Below are 19,079 nucleotides of genomic sequence, written 5' to 3' on the forward strand. Positions count from 1 at the left end.
ACTTGTGCTCTAGACCCTTCACCAGCCTCGTTGCCCTTCTTTGGACACGCTCCAGCACCTCAACGTCCTTCTTGTAGTGAGGGGCCCAAAGCTGAACACAATATTCAAGGTGTGGCCTCACAAGTGCCGAGTACAGGGGGATGATCAGTTCCCTAGTCCTGCTGGCCACACTATTTCTGATACAAAATGATCATATGTAACCCATTCTAAGTGAGCACAGGTATGGTCCTACCTGCCACACTTTTGCTGCCACTGTCTTTCATCTGACTTGTTAATAAGCCAGTTCAGGACAGTAAGCAGAGCAGAAAACTAGTCTAGCAGAAGTAATACATACTTCTAAGATGGTACTCTGAATCAGCTCAGCAAGGGTTAGAAAAATGTCAGTACCAGAATTAGTATGGGAGGAGAGTAGCGAAGGAAGCAAGATTGCCTCAGCATTGGCTTAGATTAGCTTGAGCTGGTTTTCAACTGCATTCTTAGCTGGCTTTTGTGTTAAATACTTCATTTTAGAAGTGAAACATCATACCTTCCGTTTAATATATGGTTTTGGATATGCCTGTGCTCATACCTACCTTTCAGTTGCGTCAAATCTAGTGACTATGGAGCAGCAAATAAAGTTAGATTAGGTCCCAGACTAGAAGAGGAGTACTTAATGGTTCAGTTAGTGGAAGCATTGTAGCTGTAGCACTATGGAGCCCATCACAGCAGGCTAGCTTGGCTTTTTGAAAAATTAGAGTAAATTTTGTACAGTAGTAAGTTGTGGTGTTAGGCAGAGTATAGGTTTACCCTGACATTGGAGCTCAGTGAGAATCCGGACAAGAAATTCTGAACTCTCTGTCCCCATAGCAGCTTGGTTCTCCTCTTGAGTGGTGCAACATCCCTTCAGTTGTGTCAGCGGAGGTGTTTGTGGGTCTGTATCAGGGAATTTACCTGGTTAAGAAAAGCACTCCTTTTTGCAGTCCAGGATGTGGATTATAGTTCAGCCCTGCCAGTAATTCTTCACATACATCAAAAAGACGGTGGCTTGCTCCACGGAGGTATAGGATCAAGTGTACAGATAATTGCCTAACCTGTGGAATATCTTGTGATCATGAAACTGTGCCCTAAGTCTCTTGATATTACCTGTAAGTTCGTATTGTAGTTGGTGAGTGGGAACTTGCACCGTCAGCCTCCTAAAACCCTGTGAGGCCTGTTTCGTAGGTAGTAATAGTTGCTAATTAGTTACTTAACCTCAGCTACATTCTTGTTAGTTAATGTTAAGTTTCCTTTGAACTTTTGTGAAGGAACTGGTTTTGTTTTCCCTTAAGATATTCTCAAGAGAGTTTAGTCTCAAAACCTGGGAATTTATATTCAGATGTGCAGAGCTGCCTTTTGTGTGCCTTTAAGGACTGGATGCTCGTCCTGTCTGGTGAGACACAGACACACATATTGGCAAATCTTCTTTGTAGAGAACTCAGAAATGGACATTTAATACTGAAAACTATTTTTATTAGAGGTCAGTTTGATGTTTCTCTGATCTCAACTTGTCTGGGGCTGAAACAGCTAAGTGCAGTTCATCAGAAAGTGCTCCAACTGCCCTTTTTGCTGGTGAAAATCACCTCTTCAGATAAAATCTTGATGAGAGAGAGAGGAAAAAGCACAGAGCTCATGGAGATCTTGATATCCGGGATGCTTATTTTCATAAAGTGATTCATATGCCCCGCAGGACATATTTCTTGTTCCAAGTGGATAATTGCCATTACACGTACAGTGTTTTGCTATTCAGCTTGTTCAGAGAGCCAGTTTTTACAAAGGATTTCTCAATAGTGGCTGTCTGTTAACTTTCAGATGTGCTGCTGTGCTTGGACAGCTGGCTGATTGTGGAAAATGTTACTAAAAGAGTAAATTAATTTAATGTGTTCTGCACTATTGACTTAGGCCTGAAGCAAAAGTAAGGCAGTGCTGATCTTTCAACAGCAAGCATAGAGTTTGTAGAAATGGTTGTAAGCTTCAAAATATCAATGGTTTATACATCAGAAGAAATTTTTTATAATCTGTTCTTCTGTACCTAGTCCCAGGCTACCCATTCACATCCAGTTGCTAAATTAAACTATTTCCTGTTCCTTAAAGTTTCAACTTATTAACAGAGTGAAAATCTTTGTTCTTCAGATAAACTACAACACTGGTTCATGGTCCATTCTCAAGAGTTTTCTTTAGATTGAGGTAGATGGATACAGATCTGTAACAGGTTTTTATTCTACCCTGCCTTTCTCTGAGACTGGTGATAATTACCTCTGCATAAGGTATGGAGCTCATATGGTGGACATGGAAACACAAAAATTTAGACACCTTTAGTTACGAAACTTTGCATAAATGTTCTGAAAATAATAACGGTCTGAATTTATTTAATCTGGATTCTAAGGGTCTTACTGTGCAACACAATTGGCAAGTCTACTGCTGCATCTTATTAAATTAGCAAAACAAGTTCTACTCGACTGTTTCAAGAGACTTTATCGCTTGTCACAAAATATCCTCAAAGGCAGTTAGTGCCTCAGGTGTACAAAAGGGAAATAGAATGGGTTAAGTCCTCTCCACTGCGTTTCTCTCAACAGAAAGAATAGAAAATACTTCTCCATCTACTGAGCAGGCCAGAAGTTGGGTCCATCTTAAATGCATTATTTATTAATTTAGTTATTTATTGAAGTACTGCAGGACTTCTTGATGCATTTCTTCTGCCTTTTTACCAAGGATACAGAGAATCATCAAACAGAATTCAGACTTAGCCTGGTCAAGGTGGTTTTGAAGCTTCTCTCTTAAAATAATCTCTGTATGTTTACCAGTTAACTGTAAAGATACAGTGTCGCAGCCTGTTTTATCTGTCCATATGCTTCTAATCTGGCAACATGGATGTTGACTAAGTGATATTTTGAAGGAGTGTGTTCTCTGAAGGTCCAAACACTTGTTCTTTATTGAGGACGGGGGAGGGTGTTTCTCTGCCGGAAACACTTTCCAAAGTAGAATTAATTCCTAGTATTACCATATCAGTGCCAGTTATCACCTTTGGTTCCACACCTTTTAATCTTCCCTACTTGGGACTGTCGATGGACTCACGGTCACTTTGTCTGGACCATCTTCTCCTTGTCCCCAGACCTAGATTTAGTCTTTGTATCTGATCTCTGCATGATGCTTTCCTATTTCACACTTTTGTTAATATAGGTCACAGTGGTTGTAGAGGAAGGTGGAGAACTGAAGAGAAAGAAAGGAACATAGGGGAGAAAGGAAGAATTGCTGGCCTTGTAGAAAGTAACTATAATCAGTCTTTTACAATGACAAGAAAGTAGCACTGAGACAGCGGTATCCAAGTATCATTTAACTTAAAGCATCCACTTTCCACAATCCTTCCCAAAATTTAAGTTGCAAAATGTCAAGGAGAAGCATGGTATACTAGGTGTATGTAAGGTGCTTTGGTGCCAAATTTAAAAAAAAAAAAAAGAAAATTCTTGCCATCCCCACTCTTACCTTCCAGTACCACTCACAGCTTGTGAGGTAGGCAATGCCAATTCTGCTGGGTTTTCTGCTGTTATTAGATGGGGTTGGCTTGACTAATACAGCATTGTGAGGTGCTATAGTTCAGTCTGAAAGATCAGGCTTCTTTAGTGGCTTTTCTGAAAGACGTTCAAAACGTGGATGTCTTATAGCAGCTATGTAATCCTTAAGACAGATTGAAGATCTATCTAATTATCTATTTTATAGAGGCATTCAAAACCAATACACATTTTTTAAATGGCCCTGTTCTCTCAGTCGTTTAACTCATTTTTTAGTTACTCCTTATATTAGTTTCTGCCAGAATCCCCAAGTTTTCAAAGCATCAGGTTAATATGGAGAATATTGAGGATGAAACTGTTCTTTTTCCACAGAGAAATTAGGATTCTGTGAAAACCTTCAGATCATTTGATGTAGACTCCCAAGTTTGTAAGGAGGATCCTAAAGGAGAAGTTGAGGGGAGGTGGAAGTGTTGTGAACCTTGCTTGAAGGCAAGAGGATATTTATGGTTATTCAACATTTCTGACCAAAGTACAGTTTAGATTTGTTATGTTGCTATTATCCATATCAAGCCTTTTTATTGTAGAAGGTAAGACTGGCAATGTACTGGGAAGAAACTGAAGTAATTATTTAGGGAGCAGGAGGAAGCTCTCCTAGACAGGGTGGTGACTAAAAGGGCTGGAAGATGACTGAGGAAGGGGGGCATGCAAGGGGCAGAGTTGAGACTACACACTGTTTTGAATACTCTAATTGCATGTATATCAGGAGACCTGTGAGTGCATTAAAATAAATAAATAAAGATAACTCTTCCCAAATAAGCAGTGGCCTCAAGGAAAAAGATTCCCCCCCCCAAGAAGAGAACTTTGAGTTTGTAAATTATGAAAGCTTTTCATGCTAAATTTCATCTTTCAGTATCGCTGTTTTCCTGTACATAACTGAACTGATTTCACTGCTTGCTGGATTTCTGGTGGCTGTTCAAAGGCTTTTCTTGCAAATCTCTTGGCCTGGATGATGATGATGTTCATCCCTCATCTCACCCCATCTAGGTTCAGAGGAAATAGCTACAGATAGATAGCACCTTGCTATTCAGTGTCCTGTGCTCTCAGTTGGGCACAAAAATGGTGGTGGGGCTTTTACTACTGCAACACGCACCACCTACAAAATTCGGATGACTCGTCTTAAAGATGCAGTAACTACACTGACTATGCTAATGTGCCATATGTGAAATTTGAGAACCATAATATGGACAGTATTGACATAATTATGTCCAGTTAGCTTTTTAGGCATATTTGCAATCCAACTATTTGTGGAGTCGAAAACTACTATTGTTGTTTTAACTCGACAGAATTCACATTCTGTAGATACACAGATTTACACTTCAAATGCTGTGTAATTTGGAATTACATTGGTATTTGCAGTCCATGAAAGGAAGAAAAGTTCAGGAAAGAAGTCTACACATTTATATAGTTAGTCATCCACTTCCATACACTGCTTGTTATTTATTCCTGTGTATTAATTGCCATCTAAAATATTAAGGGTTTCTGTAAGAATAGAATTTCCTGTGAAAGTTCTTTACTTGCATCCTTGTTTAGTGTGTTAAAGTGAAGCATAGTAAATCATTTTCATATACTGGAGAAATAAATGAGTGCTAAACTTCTTACTTTCTATTTCAAGGCTCCTGGAGCAGCTGGAAAAACAGGAAGCTTAGGGAAGAAACCTGGTGAGTCATATATTGTGACAGCACCTTTTATCTGTTCTTAAGTACTTAAGTTCATGTAAAAGATTTTGTTGCCATTGAAAATAAATTATGTTTGCTTTTGGTGATTTTGTAGTAGTTTGCACTGGTGAAAACTGCTGTCTATAATAAAATAATGCATAATCTGTCAATCATTCTATCTAGCATGTATCAATTACTAAATAGCATGTAGCTAGAGAATAAAAATCTGCTTGCTCAAAAATGAATGTAAACTTCATGGTAGATTGCTGAACAGAAATTGAAAATAAATTATGTTTGCTTTTGGTGATTTTGTAGTAGTTTGCACTGGTGAAAACTGCTGTCTATAATAAAATAATGCATAATCTGTCAATCATTCTATCTAGCATGTATCAATTACTAAATAGCATGTAGCTAGAGAATAAAAATCTGCTTGCTCAAAAATGAATGTAAACTTCATGGTAGATTGCTGAACAGAACAGTGGAAACCTACAAAAAGCCCAAGTTTGTCAGGGCCTCTGAAAATGGAAGTATACATTCTTACCCTGTGGCTTTACAGCATTTTGCCTAGAATGCTGCACAGTATGGTATACATGGACTTGGTGAGCTCTTGTGCCTGCTTCTCATTTTCAAGAGCACATACCTTGTATCCATGCTATGCAGCTTGTCGCCTGTCAAGCCTGGTCGTATTGCAGGTCATGTCACTGGCTCCTTTTTTGCTAGAAAGAGGTCCCCTGGCTCTTGGGGTGGTGGGGGCTATCCTTCCAAACAGCCATTTTATTTCCAAAGATCCTTAGAAAAGTGCATTCTCTGCCACTGGCAGGCGTTTGTAAACTTTCCAGAAGATGTCTCTTTTTTTCCCTCAATGTATTTATTTGCTTTTGTACCAAAGAGATGACTTTGCATTGAGCTGAACCAAACTAAATAGGGGGTGCTCCATGCTTCCATTCTGTCCCTTTCTCTGAGGCTTGTTCAGTTCCACAGTGAGGTGGTTCAAGGATGTGATCTACCAAATCTTGCCTTATTTCTATACACACACACATATGCATATCCGTATTTTGTTTTGTGGGGAGATTTCACTTTGTCTCCCTGAACTGGTTCACTGTGTTAGTGTGTAAGAGGAGGCGGGGAGAGTAGATTGCAGCAGCCCCATCTTCATTTGGCTTATTTTACCTTGACATATGAGCAATGGGCTGCTCTTGTCAAATCTTACTGATCCATCTATGGAAAGAAGGGCTTGGAAGTAAACTACTCCTGCCTTTTCTAACTTCCATTTGCATGATTAAAAACAGTTGTGTTAATAGATGCAAAGCTCAAGAGAGGCAGACGAGAACAGAGATCTGGAAAACCTCTAGAAGTGATATCTGGTAGGAATAGTGAGAAGATGCTGATAGGTCTGGCTGCTTTTTCCAGGCTTGGGAGAATGGTGAATGACAAGACTTCAGCCTAGAGTACCAGCCTTATAATCGCTGGTCTCCTGGATTCAAACCTTCAGTGAAGTAGAGACTGGAGGGATGTTGACAAAAGGTGTGTTCAGAATCTTTCGGAGTTTAACAACAGTTTGGGAACATCCTGCTTATTTTTCAGCAAGGAGATTCATGGAGATTTTTGCTATAAATGAGCTGCAAGTGCTCAGCCAATATAAGTGAAATGCTAATGAACGAGGTGAAATATTCCTGTTTATTCTAGAAGCAGCAGGATGAGTGGGTGGGAGTTGGTAACAGTGTGTGTTGAAGGGCAAGAAAAAAGAAACCACTCTCTCTGTGAATTTAAGCAGCAATATGAGGACAATTATATCTGTGAGAAGGCATTTATTTCTTTTTCTAAATGTACCTGTTTAATAGAGGCCACATTGGATCTCGTCTCAGTAACTCGATGCTTAAATCACAATTAAAAGGTCCTTCCTGGAAGGAAAGCTATTTCTTTTTTTTTTTAACTTTTTTGCTGAGTTGTTTTCTCTAACTTTCTGCTTCTCTGTGACATGCAAGAGCTGAATGTTAAACTTGTAATTCATATTGTAACTTATTTAACACACAGTCCACAGTAAAAATTCTTTATGCTGCTGGTTGGTGAAAGAGGATGTCTGATACCTGAAGCCTTGTAAATCACCTTTTTGTAGATAAAAATGAGAAATTTCTTGTTCTGAGAGAGATGCGAGGTATAAGATTTTTGCTGTCTCAGTATGATATACTGAATATTGTAATTGCCATGGTAGTGAGAGAGGGTTTTGCCTGATTTAAAAAAAAAAAAAAAAAAATTTTGACAAAGTCCCACTGTTAATTTGTTTGCTTGTGTTCATTTTGCCTCCTGAATGGCTCTAGGATGGAGGAGTTAATGTGACACTGTGGAAAAACCTGCAAATGCAGGGAGCTTGCAGACTTTCTAGCAGTATAGCCATGTTTCCTGCCAAATAGCTTGCTTGCTTTGCCTTCTTACAGGACAGACAGTGCTGCTGCTGGCTTTTCTCTATGTAAACCTTTCTGTTCTCTTTATATTTTAGTATATTTTACTTAGAAATTCTTTCTTCTGTCTTCTGCTTTCACACTTTGTGTGCTGTCTAAGTTCCAGATCCAGGTTTAAAGCATCTTTCTAACTCTCAGCTATGGGCTTTTTCATCACCTGTTTGGTTCCACCCTCTCCTGCCTGCGCACTTCTGTGTGCCTCTCTCTCCCCTCTTTGGGTTATCTTGAGGGAGCTTCTGCCATCATTAATTCTGCATGTGTCATCATTTGCAGTGATCTCAGATTGCTTGTCATCTCTCTGTTTCTTCATCCTCCTCATGTTGTTCATTTACATCTTGAATGCTTCTCTGACCATTTTTAATTTTCCTAATCATCCTTTTCTTCTAAATTTTAAGTAAACCATCTGATCGTTTTCCTGGCAGTCTTCAAATCACTTTGTTGTTTCTTCCCTGCAACAAAACCTCACTCTGTTTCAAGGGAGTTGGCTTTGTGGTTTCCTCTGCCTACAACTGCCTTTTCAATGATTGCTCCTTTTCTCTGCCTTACCAGCAGACTTCCCCCTCCCTTCCCAGCCAGTGGGTGATGTGTTGTTACTGAGTGCCTCTGCTGTTTCTCTTGGCCACAGGAAGTTTGGCGCTTGTTGACAGAGAGGGCCAAGTAGGACGGTGCCCAGCACTGTGTTACTTTCTTAGTACGGCTGCCCATAAGAAAGCTGGAGACAGCTTCTGTGTACTCGCTGCCTTCAACCTCAGTCCCTTTTGCTGTTGTTGCTGTGTTGACCACTAATCCACCTCACACTCGCTGTCGCGTTGCTTTCTGCTGCTTTATAAAGGGACAAACTGATGGCAGGTGTGACCTTTTTCTGCTGTCTTCCAGTGCCAGTTTTTTAGGATAGACTAGATTGAAAATATGTACAAACAGTAATCGTAAATGAAAATAACTGATACAGATTTTTTTTAATCAAGATTTTCAAATAAAAGCTAAAACCTCAAGCAGTATATTGATCTGTGATCAGATAATTGCTGAGGTTTTAAATTAAGCTGACTGTCTTTGCACTGAAGCAGTTGAGACACGTTTCTGTGATCTTGTACTACTGGCTGTGCTGTGGGCTTGTTCTAGGATAGTCTTAGACCACAACCATAACCAGTCAAACTCAGTGCCCATATCGACTGTTTGATGGTCCCCAATTTTATTTGATGCATTGCCAAATAAAAACCTCCTTTGTCTTAAACACAGGGTCAGAATTTACTATTCCAGGAAAGGTTTTTCATAAAAACAAAAAAACAAATTCCCCATTCCCCCCCCCAAAACCCAACCCCTAGATCATTCTGTTAAGAAGAATACTTAAGTGATGAATGACTGTGTACTCGGGTCCTAAAGTGGAGTTTTCAGGAATAACAACACTACTTTTGTGCTCCTTTGGATACCTGAGACCCTTTACAACTAAATGAAGGCTAAAAAAAATTCCCCACAGATTCCCCTTAACTCATGACTAAAAAGGGATTACATAAATGTAGCAGCTGAAAAGGTTTAGCTTACCAAAAGCTAAAAAGTTCCCAAATCTACCATCTTTTGTTTACAAAAGGATCACCAATTATCATAGTATTAAACATGTTCTCCATCACCCTAAACATGATTTGATGACATGCTAAACCTGACTTAAAAGCTATCAGTAGGACATCAAAATACCTACAGCCACTTATAAGCTCCTGTCAGTTCAAATTGGCTCAAAAAGTGGGTTAACCTTGCCAGACTTAGTGGTGACTAAGCTGTCTGTCTTTCCACAACCACTGTAAAATGGAGTAAACTGCATTGTCTACTTTGGCTAATTTAATGGAGAGATAATTGTGAGCTCACAGTTACCCTCTGTCAGATTCATGCTGGTAGGTGATCAAATAAGGCACCAGTTTTGTATTAATGTTCATGGAATAAAGACTTCAAAATAAATCCTGTTTGTTACATTTTGAAAGCATTCATTTTTTTGTCTCGTCTGGTGGTGAGAAATTTTCTGCAGGTCTTCGTTAGGTTGCACCTCTGTTACTGCAACTCCTTCATTATATTGTCATCAGCGTGTACCTCCTCTTTTTAGGAAGCTTAGTCCAAACTGATGCTACAAAAATGTATTTATTGGAAACCAGTATTATGACACTTGATTTTAAGAGCCATATAGCTCTAGTGATGGTCATTCTTCTTCTTCTCTATTTCAAATATTTTTTATATCCTACCCATAGAGCTGCTGCACCTCTGTCTTATTCCTGTAGTGCTGTGAACTTCTGATCTGTTTTATAATTACTGGATGTTTTCATGGAACTACATAAATACATAACGATTTTATGGAAAAAAATACAAAATGGATATACTGTGCCAGTGATAATAGCAGAGTTAATGTTGTATAGAATGTGTTCAGGTTTTTCCAAATTAACTCTTTTTTTTTTCCCCCCCTCACTTCAACAGAAATTGCCCAAGTTATTGCCTCTTACACAGCAACGGGTCCAGAACAGCTTACTCTTGCTCCTGGTCAGTTGATTCTTATCAGAAAGAAGAATCCAGGTGGCTGGTGGGAAGGAGAGCTCCAAGTTAGTTACTGGGTTTTTTTAAATAAAATTCCATGTAAAAGAATTTGTAATTTTTTAATAGTTCAAAATGATGAATGGATCAATGATAAATAACTTTGAAAATGTTCTGCAATTAAGCATTTACAAATAAAATGCCTTTACAGAAATATACATACATTCCAATTCCTTGAACTTGAAGTACATTTGGAGGACAGCAGGAGGAAGCCATTGTGCCACATTGTAAGTCAAGGATACCCATCTCACGAATCAGACCCAGCCTGCAGTCCGCTCCCTCGTACATTTTCCTGGAGGCCCTTCAGATATAAGAAAGGAGTGGATTCTAGGGCGTATTGTTTTGGCTGCTTTTGGATCCTCCCAGTCTTTTGTCCAGTAGTCGTCTTCATGTGAGCAAAAAAGCCGTTGTCACGTCAGGCGGTGGGGAAACCCAGCCATGCAACAGGGGTGCATGGGACTGTTGGGTTAAGTGACGGGGTCTACTTCTGTCCCGTTTCCATAGTGACCGCGCATATCGTGTGCATTTGGATCAGCTGATACCTGCGTGCACTGTGAAAGCGGAAGAAATACTGGGGTACGCAGACCTGAATGTCTTCCTAAGAAGCTTTCTAAATTGCTTCAGCCAAAAGTTTGGCTATCCCTTTTGTTGAAAGATTGAGAAGTATTTTACAGCAGTGGTTTTTGTAAGATGGCCACCACTTTTTCAGGTTGCTTAATGAAATGTGACAGTGTAGAATACCAGTCTAATGGCCCCGTCTCAGCTCAGTTTAATGTAGAAGAGTGAAAGAATGGTGTCTGTTGCAGGCATCAGATAGGAGAGAGCTTTAGTGTTGTATTAGAAGATAATAGAAAATAAAATATTTTAACCTTTTTTTTTAAGAGTAGAACTTGACAATTTGGAAACTTTGATTCTGAATGGCTTTCAGTGGCAAAGCTTTTTTTTTTTCCCCTCCTCTCCAGTACCACCGAATGAAGTTTTGTTTGGTTTTGTTTTTTTAGCAGGGAGTATTACATGAAAGAATGTAATTGATTAATTTTTGCAATGCAGATGCTCAAACTAACTCAAATATCTTTTCCACATTACTGCCTGCCCTTTTTGCCTTTCCTGGTGATATTTTTTCATCTTTTGTGGAGAAACCATCTTCCAGGATTGCTTTGGTTTTCATTCTCACTAACCTTTATGTTGTTGTTAACTTGTAGCTTTAAAGAGTCTCACATTGAATGTATTTTAAGATAGAAAACAGGCTTCACTGGGCAAGAGCTGTCACAATTACCACTTAGCAGCTAATGTGAGGTTTTTTAAAAATTAATTTTTGGTTGTGTAAATACTCATATGTATCTTTGGATCCCTTACGGTCTTACATATGGTTTTACAAGTTGTTTTTTTCTTCATTAACGGTCCCCTACCTATTCTTTTCATTCTCCTGTTCCAACACTGTGATACTAGTTCTTGCTCCTTTGTTACATGAGCACAAAGGCTAATGCAGCAGTATGGTGAAATGGATTGAAGAATTGATTAAAAATAAAAGCAGCAAATCCTCCCCCCACCACAAAGTAGTGAAATGATGACAAGATTTGGAGAAGGGCACTAATATTAGCTTTTCTTTATGCATTTAATTTCAAAGTGGTGGATTTTTTAGAAGTATATGTACAGTTCAGTTTCAGCCTCAAGTAAATTTTGATGATATTTGTCTTAGGGATCAGAGTGAAGGTAAAATAAGGCAAGCGTGTTAAGCATTACATTGCTGGCTTTAATGCAGTCTTCCAGAATATCTTAAAATTAATGATCTCTATACACTTTAGATCAAGTGCTTTCATTTTCAGTAAAGAAAAAGAGAGGGAAGGAAGTAGTTAAAGAATAGTGTATGTGTTAGATGACTTTTTTTCACATCTATTCTGTTTTTAAAGGCAAAATTCTACATGCCCAAAATTCCAACCTTATTCTAACAACACAAAAAGAGAATAAATAGAGTAATTCTTAACATAGATTTAATAAATTTAGAAGCTGAGATTTGATTCAAAGTTTTAGAATAACCTTTCTTACAATAAGGATTTTTCTTCTCATTTTATTTGCAATGAACAATGCAGTTGGCGAAATAACAGGATGCAGTTTCTGTCAAATTCCTCTCCTGCTTTGGTGACACAAGCTTTGTCACGCTGGATCAGACCTGCAGTTCATCTGTCCCAATATCCTGGCTCTGACTTACTCATTGCAGCTGCATTACAAACTAGAGCGCTGCTGTAGGCCAGGTGTATGGTGACCTGCTGCTCTCTCAGCACACACACATGGACCACACGCACACTAACACATGCGTGCACCACGTTTTCATACTGATGTTCTCTGACTAGATAGGGATGAGAACATCTAGTGTACTTTCCAAAACCGTAACATCTGTTAATTAGGATCATTTGGACAATGTCTATCCATATGTATTTGTAGTTGCCAAAGCTTAATTTTTGTTTGATTGGAATCTGGCTTTGGCATTTTGTATTTGAATCCAACTTTACCCATTTTTTCTTGCCATAATGTTTTGCTGTTTTTCTAATACTTGTTAATGTGGCATACGTTTATGCTCTGTCTGTTGTTTGGCCAGGAGAGACTATTAAAAAGTTTAGATACTGTTTCTTTAAAAGAAAACGGGTGATTGGGATCCTTAATCTCTGCTTAAACTATCACAATCTAGGTATCTATTTAAATGCAATACTTTGCATTTTGAAAAAGCATTTAAATGCTGCCACTCATTAATGCAGTAGCTAGCCTAATGTTTTAGAGTTATGGTTTAAACAATAACAGGAGAAATCTTTCAGAAGAATCGGGGTTGCAGTATTAATTGTAAAGCACACAAAGTAGGAACACTGTTAAGTGAAAAATCACTCAAATTAGTAAATAACTACTGTTTAGATATTATAAATTACTGTTTATATACTATGAAAGCTTACTTCACATAGTAGAAGTATCATAATATTAAACTATTGCCACAAAAATAGCTTTTTCCTTATAAAATGCATTTTTCTTATTCTAAAATAGTCAGTGTGACTGCAAGTAGTTAAAATATTGGCTGAATTGCCTTGTCTAAGGATCTATTGATGTGCTTAATCCTCTTAAAAGAATTGTTTTTTTACTAGGCACGGGGGAAAAAACGGCAGATAGGATGGTTCCCTGCTAATTATGTAAAACTTCTGAGCCCTGGTACCAGTAAAACTACACCAACTGAGCTACCTAAATCAACAGCGTTACCTTCAGGTAAGCAGTGTGGTTGCATTAAGAAAGTTGCTTTTGTAATGTGTGTCATTTACAATAGGACTCCTAAAAATAATTATGGACATTTGGTAGGATATTTAGTATCTGTTTTACTAGTCACGTTGGTTAAACTCTTCATTTTATTTTTTTTTCTTTCAAATGAGAAAAACATACAGTTGGTCTGTATTTTTATGGTGGTGGTCTCTCAGGTATGAACTGTTGAGTGCTAAAAAGTCATCTGTGACATTATATCTTAGAGTAAAACATTCACATTATCAGTCCTATTTGTTTGCACTAATTGTAGTAAAGGAGTTTTTAAAGGTTCGGGATGGTCCATGGGCTTAGCAGTTGAGGCACCTCTCATTCAGAACCTTTTATTTTTTCCTAAGGTGAAGTGTGAGAAGACCACTCAAATGAAGACGTAGCTTTTTGTCCTGTATAACTACTTATTTTAAGGTTTATGAAAGGATACAAAAGCGATAGACCATAATATTTTTCAAGCTATTCATTACAGCTTCACCACAGGGAATATCAAACAGTCCTGTCAGTCTGCTACAAGGTATAAAGCCAGGCAGAAGACTGAGAACAAAAAGTTCATTCCTTGCGACTGTTTCAGTCTTGAACCATTTTGGGCTTGTGAGTTGGTGTAGTACTAAGTAAAGAGGATTCGTGTCAATCCAAAACATGTAGAATGGATGTGTTTTCTTCCATAAGCCACCCAAAAGACTTGACGTGGTTGTCTGTCATCTGTTTGGATTTAGTTGGGGGTGGTAGGGCGCAAAAGCTTGCTGCTTCCCCAGGCCGTTTTCTGACTGTCTATCCTTAAAATTAAATAGATGTTTCTAAATGAAAAATGGTAGCGAGCATAATTTTCTCCTTCAAATATGTATGAAGGATTATCGTGCAGTTTATGGAAGTAGAAGAAAATACTGACGTATTAGTTTCATGTGTCACTGGTGTAAATAAAAGTACCACATCAGAGAAGGCAAATGTTATAAATGGTGCTGATTGGCTCCTTTGATGGTAGTCATAAAGATGCGGAAAATCAGACTTCTATAAAGACTCATGATTTTGGGTCCTGCAGTTAAAATGGTAACTGAGCGCTGAGATACATACTTTTACAAGGCAGTATGATGGGATTTTTTATTTTTTAATTATTTCAGGTTTGACAGCCTGGGACTTCTCACACATGCTAATAAAACTTTTACAGAATAAACTTTTTAGCACTTTTTTCATTGCCTACAGAACATGAAAATCTTAATGGCATTCATTTTTATCAAATTCAACTTTGTTATAGACCTTTCGTTTTGGAGGGTGAGAAGAAGAATCTTGTCTTTCCATTATGATAGGTGGCCTCACTAACTGTGTGGTTAATGTAAGAGGTTAAGAGGTTAATGCTTGAAGAAGCATCTTCATAGCGGAAGTATGTCAGTGGGGAGGCTTACTATAGCAAAAGACATGGAAAGCCTGAAGAAAACCATCTACAAGGGTTGAATAATGCCCAAGGTGGTGCATTATGAAGGGTATGAGAGCATGCCATTACTGTCTGGGTTTTGAAGGTAGGGGATCCATCAGAAACTATCATCATCAAAGCCTCTGTTTCTTTTGTCTTTTTGATGTATATGCTCTCTGTCTGCCACACTGTAATGCAAACTGCATGACTTCAAAAACTTTTTTTAATTCTGTTGCATGGGCACTTTTGCTTTATACTTGGAGGTTTTCTTAATTTCTGACTGCTTTGCATGTGTTCCCTTCTAAACTTGTGTCATGAACATGTCCTTCCTGGTATTGAGAAATGAAAAGAACTGTTACTGCTACTTGGAGCTAGTCAGGCATAAGGAAGTTCACCATATAGGAATAGTGGGAAACGTGTTTCAACCATTCTGCTTGTTTAAAGAAAGACAACGTTATAGACTGTACTGATCATGAGTGTTGTGTAAGAACCTGGATTCCCTCTGCTGTTGCAGTAGGGCTAGTATTAATCAATAGACAAACTTTCTAAAGAGGAAACAAATGACTGAAAAGCACTGGAGCTCAGAGAAGGTAGGCTATAGCTTGCTTCTGTAGTTAGCAGTGGCTTTTGGAGTTTAAAATAAGTGAAGAACTTTCTTGCTGGAACTACTATAAGAGCTTCCTACGTAGGACTAAGGTATATTCTAAGCTTTGTGACTGAGTGTAAATAAGATCAAGATGAGGTCACTGTTTCAGGTTCAACTGGGGAGTCGTATCTCTTCAAGAATTCTCTTAAATTACCTCCCCAAGTTTAAGGTGATGCTTGGGATCCCATTGGACTATTTAGATATTCTGATGATACTACTGGACAGCACCAAATTTCATAAAGTTCTTTGAAGCAGAAGAGAATGATCTGAATGAAAAATTCTTGAAAGAAATTAAGTCTAGAACGGGTTACAAATCTGTTAATGTACGTATTGTATTCAGGTATGGTCTAGCTTAAACTTTTTATCGTTCTTAATGTTAGTAATCACCTGTAAACCTGTAACAAGAATGCTGTAAAACAGATTCACAGGTCTTTTAAAGTGAAATGTGAACGTCAATGGTGTTCACACATTTGAACTTGTGTTAGCACAAAACTACCTAAAACAGGAGTCCACCATAATATACATTTCTTTAGAAATGCTGGTTTATCTCCAGTATGCCAGGAAAATGTACGCTTTGGTTACTTGATGTGTTAGGTATGACAAATGACAGTGAGTGCCCATTTATTTTAATTTCTGTTTATTTATCATATTTTCCTCTTTTTTGCCCTTTTGTAAGTAACAAAGCTAAATATTGAGGTACATGCAGAGGTCTTGTTAAATGTGGAGTTTATTTGAATATGATGTTTGTGAACAGGCACAAAGTATTAACTAAAAGGCATTGAATAATTTCCGAAATATAAATTCCAAAGAGAGGAGTTACTTGACAAATTTAAATACATTGCTGGCTGAGTACAAGAATGAAAACACAAGAAAATTTTAGGCTGAATATAATAGAGAGAACCTGACAGCAAGGCTAATTAGACAGAAGTCTTCTGTCTTAAGGCAAAATATCAGAAGCCCTGTGACTTGGCATATAGAAAACATCAGGGAAATAGAGGAAATTATATATCCAAATAAACAGTCCTGCTGCTTTAGAGAATTAAGAAAACTGCTCTATTATAATTGATCAGAAACTGCTGTATCCTGAGAACCAGTCAGATTTGATGAGTTTCACAGTAAGGAAATAGAAAATAGGCTGCTGGAAGCAGTCCTGTGGTGCCAGAAGGGCAGCCTAAATGACCTAGGATGCTTTTTATTTTTCTCATCCTTTCCAAGATCTTTGTGTTCCTGATGCCTCAGTGGTAGTACAAGGATATCACCATGGGCTTTCTCTTGAATTATAGAGCTGTGTTGAGCCTGCCTGGTGCTAATTAGAAAAGAGTGCCTTTTTCAGGCTTTGGGTAGTGGAACTTAAAGTTTCGCAGACTTTTCTGTCCATTGACCAGTTCTGTTGGAAAGGATACTTTTCAGAACAGGTTGGTGAGGATGCAAAATGCTATTTTTATGAACGTACAAGAAATTTGATGCTTTTGTGGGCACAAAATACATATATATAAAGTGAAAGAGAAGTGTCAATAGAAAGCTAACATCCTTGAAGTGTTTGACGTTTTGCTAAAATTTTAAATTTTTCCAATCTTCTCCTACTGTTTGAGCACTTCCAAACAAAAAAATCTGGGGTACGGTTCCAGGCAGGTTACATTGTTCTCAGTTTGCACAGCTGTGCTCTGCCCTCCCTAGTGTGATCCTGACCCCTCGGTAAGCTGACTGAGAGAGCAGTGCTGCTAGGAGAATCTTCATTTTTTTAAATCATCTCGAGCCAATTTGTTGAGGGCTCAGCTAAGTACCTGTACAGGGGCACAGGAGAGAGGGGCAGGACCAGTTCAGATCAGCGTAGTGTCTTGGAACTGTACTGTGACACCTGTAGTGTTCGTAGTTGGCTAATGCATAGCTTATGTTTTGCTGAAACGTTACCGGTGCGATAGACCTCTTCCTTTATCTTACAGTGTGCCAAGTAATTGGCATGTATGACTACACTGCACAGAATGACGATGAGCTAGCGTTCAATAAAGGCCAGATTATAAACGTCCTTAACAAGGAAGACCCAGACTGGTGGAAAGGGGAGGTGAATGGACAAGTGGGTCTCTTTCCATCCAACTATGTGAAGCTGACAACAGACATGGACCCAAGCCAGCAATGTAAGTGACCCTCTCTGCTGCCGTGCTGTGATTATTTGTGTAGTACTTTAAGATGAAACATGCAGCATTGCTGTGATTCTGCTGTGGTTTGCAGAACTCAAAGCTTCACCACTGCTGCACTTGTCAAAGTCTCTTTGAAGACCTTCTGTAATGCAAACCTTATTTTATGTTTGTTTTCTTTTTAGTTCCCATCCCCTTTGTAGCATGTTACCCTTTATCATTTTTGCACCATGCTGTTTACATGCCTGACTCATTTTCCTAGCTTGAATTTGCTCATTGTTTTGTTTTGCTTATGTGTTGTTTTCCTCCTTTTTCTAGGAATCATATGTTGTCCATCCCCCACTCAGGCTTGAAAGTCCTCAAAGAGACCCACTATCCCATATCACTGCCCAGAGGGATGATGGGAGATGCAGCCTTGATCATGTGGCTTCCAGCATGATCATCTACTGCCTTCTGAGTAGAAGAACACACTGCAGAGCAGTTTACCTCATTTTACATTAGTTGCATGTAATCGCAATGTTTGAGTTAATTACCTACAGATATAGACGCAAAATTAAAATGAAACAAAAAAACACAAAAAAATCAGAGGATAGTGGGTCCTTTTGTGGCTTTCATAGTTACCAAACTAATTTTTCCACCTTTGCACAGGTGCTTTCAGTAGTTTTAAAATTATTTTTAAATATATATTTTAGCCTTTTAAAGGAAAAGTATAAATTAAATTTCTTCATTGCAATTTGTTTGTGCAAAAAGACCCACTATCAAGGAATGCTGCATGTGCTATTAAAATTGTTCCAAATATCCATAAATTTGAGACTTTATGTATCTTTCTTTTTTAATGTTCACATGTCCAGTGTTGTCAATATGTCGTCTTTTTTTTTTTCTTTTCTTTGTTTTTCATTACAAAAGAACAGAAGGAGTTAAATCAGTTTAAGGAACTTTAAATGTGCCCAATTACAGATAAGGTATTTTGTTGTAGTTATTGTACTGTATGTATCAGGTGTTCCTTGTTGAGTGTGTAATACATTGTGGAGAGAAGAAATTAACTTCCTTCCAATGCAAGAGATATTAACATTGCATAATGTTGTTATCCCAGTGATGTTAATTTTATTTTGCACATTACTTGTAGCTGCATACAGTTAGAAAACACCCTGGTTTGTGTTTGTCTCCACATGTTTTGTTTTTTTGCATTTTCGTCTCAGAAGTCAACAGAATGCTACGTTCATGTGGGATTTGAGAATTAACTTCTTTATTTTCATCTTGATTACATGAAGTTTGATTTCTCGTTTTTACTTTCTTATGACTATGGAACAACACATTTTGAACAAGTAATTTTCCT

General features: G+C 38.2%; 1 protein-coding gene across 1 annotated transcript in view; it reads left to right on the top strand.

Moving 5' to 3' along the window:
• Nucleotides 1-19,079, top strand: part of ITSN1 (intersectin 1) — a 119,767-nt gene that overhangs the window by 69,630 nt on the left and 31,058 nt on the right. Inside the window, exons 25-28 of the mRNA XM_009282959.2 lie at nucleotides 5,197-5,242; nucleotides 10,153-10,274; nucleotides 13,395-13,512; nucleotides 17,552-17,743. Of these exons, the coding sequence (XP_009281234.1) occupies nucleotides 5,197-5,242; nucleotides 10,153-10,274; nucleotides 13,395-13,512; nucleotides 17,552-17,743 (478 nt within the window). The remainder of the gene's footprint in view (nucleotides 1-5,196; nucleotides 5,243-10,152; nucleotides 10,275-13,394; nucleotides 13,513-17,551; nucleotides 17,744-19,079) is intronic.

This window comes from Aptenodytes forsteri, unplaced genomic scaffold (genome assembly GCF_000699145.1).
Source record: "Aptenodytes forsteri isolate BGI_AS27 unplaced genomic scaffold, ASM69914v1 Scaffold2, whole genome shotgun sequence".
NCBI lineage: Eukaryota > Metazoa > Chordata > Aves > Sphenisciformes > Spheniscidae > Aptenodytes > Aptenodytes forsteri.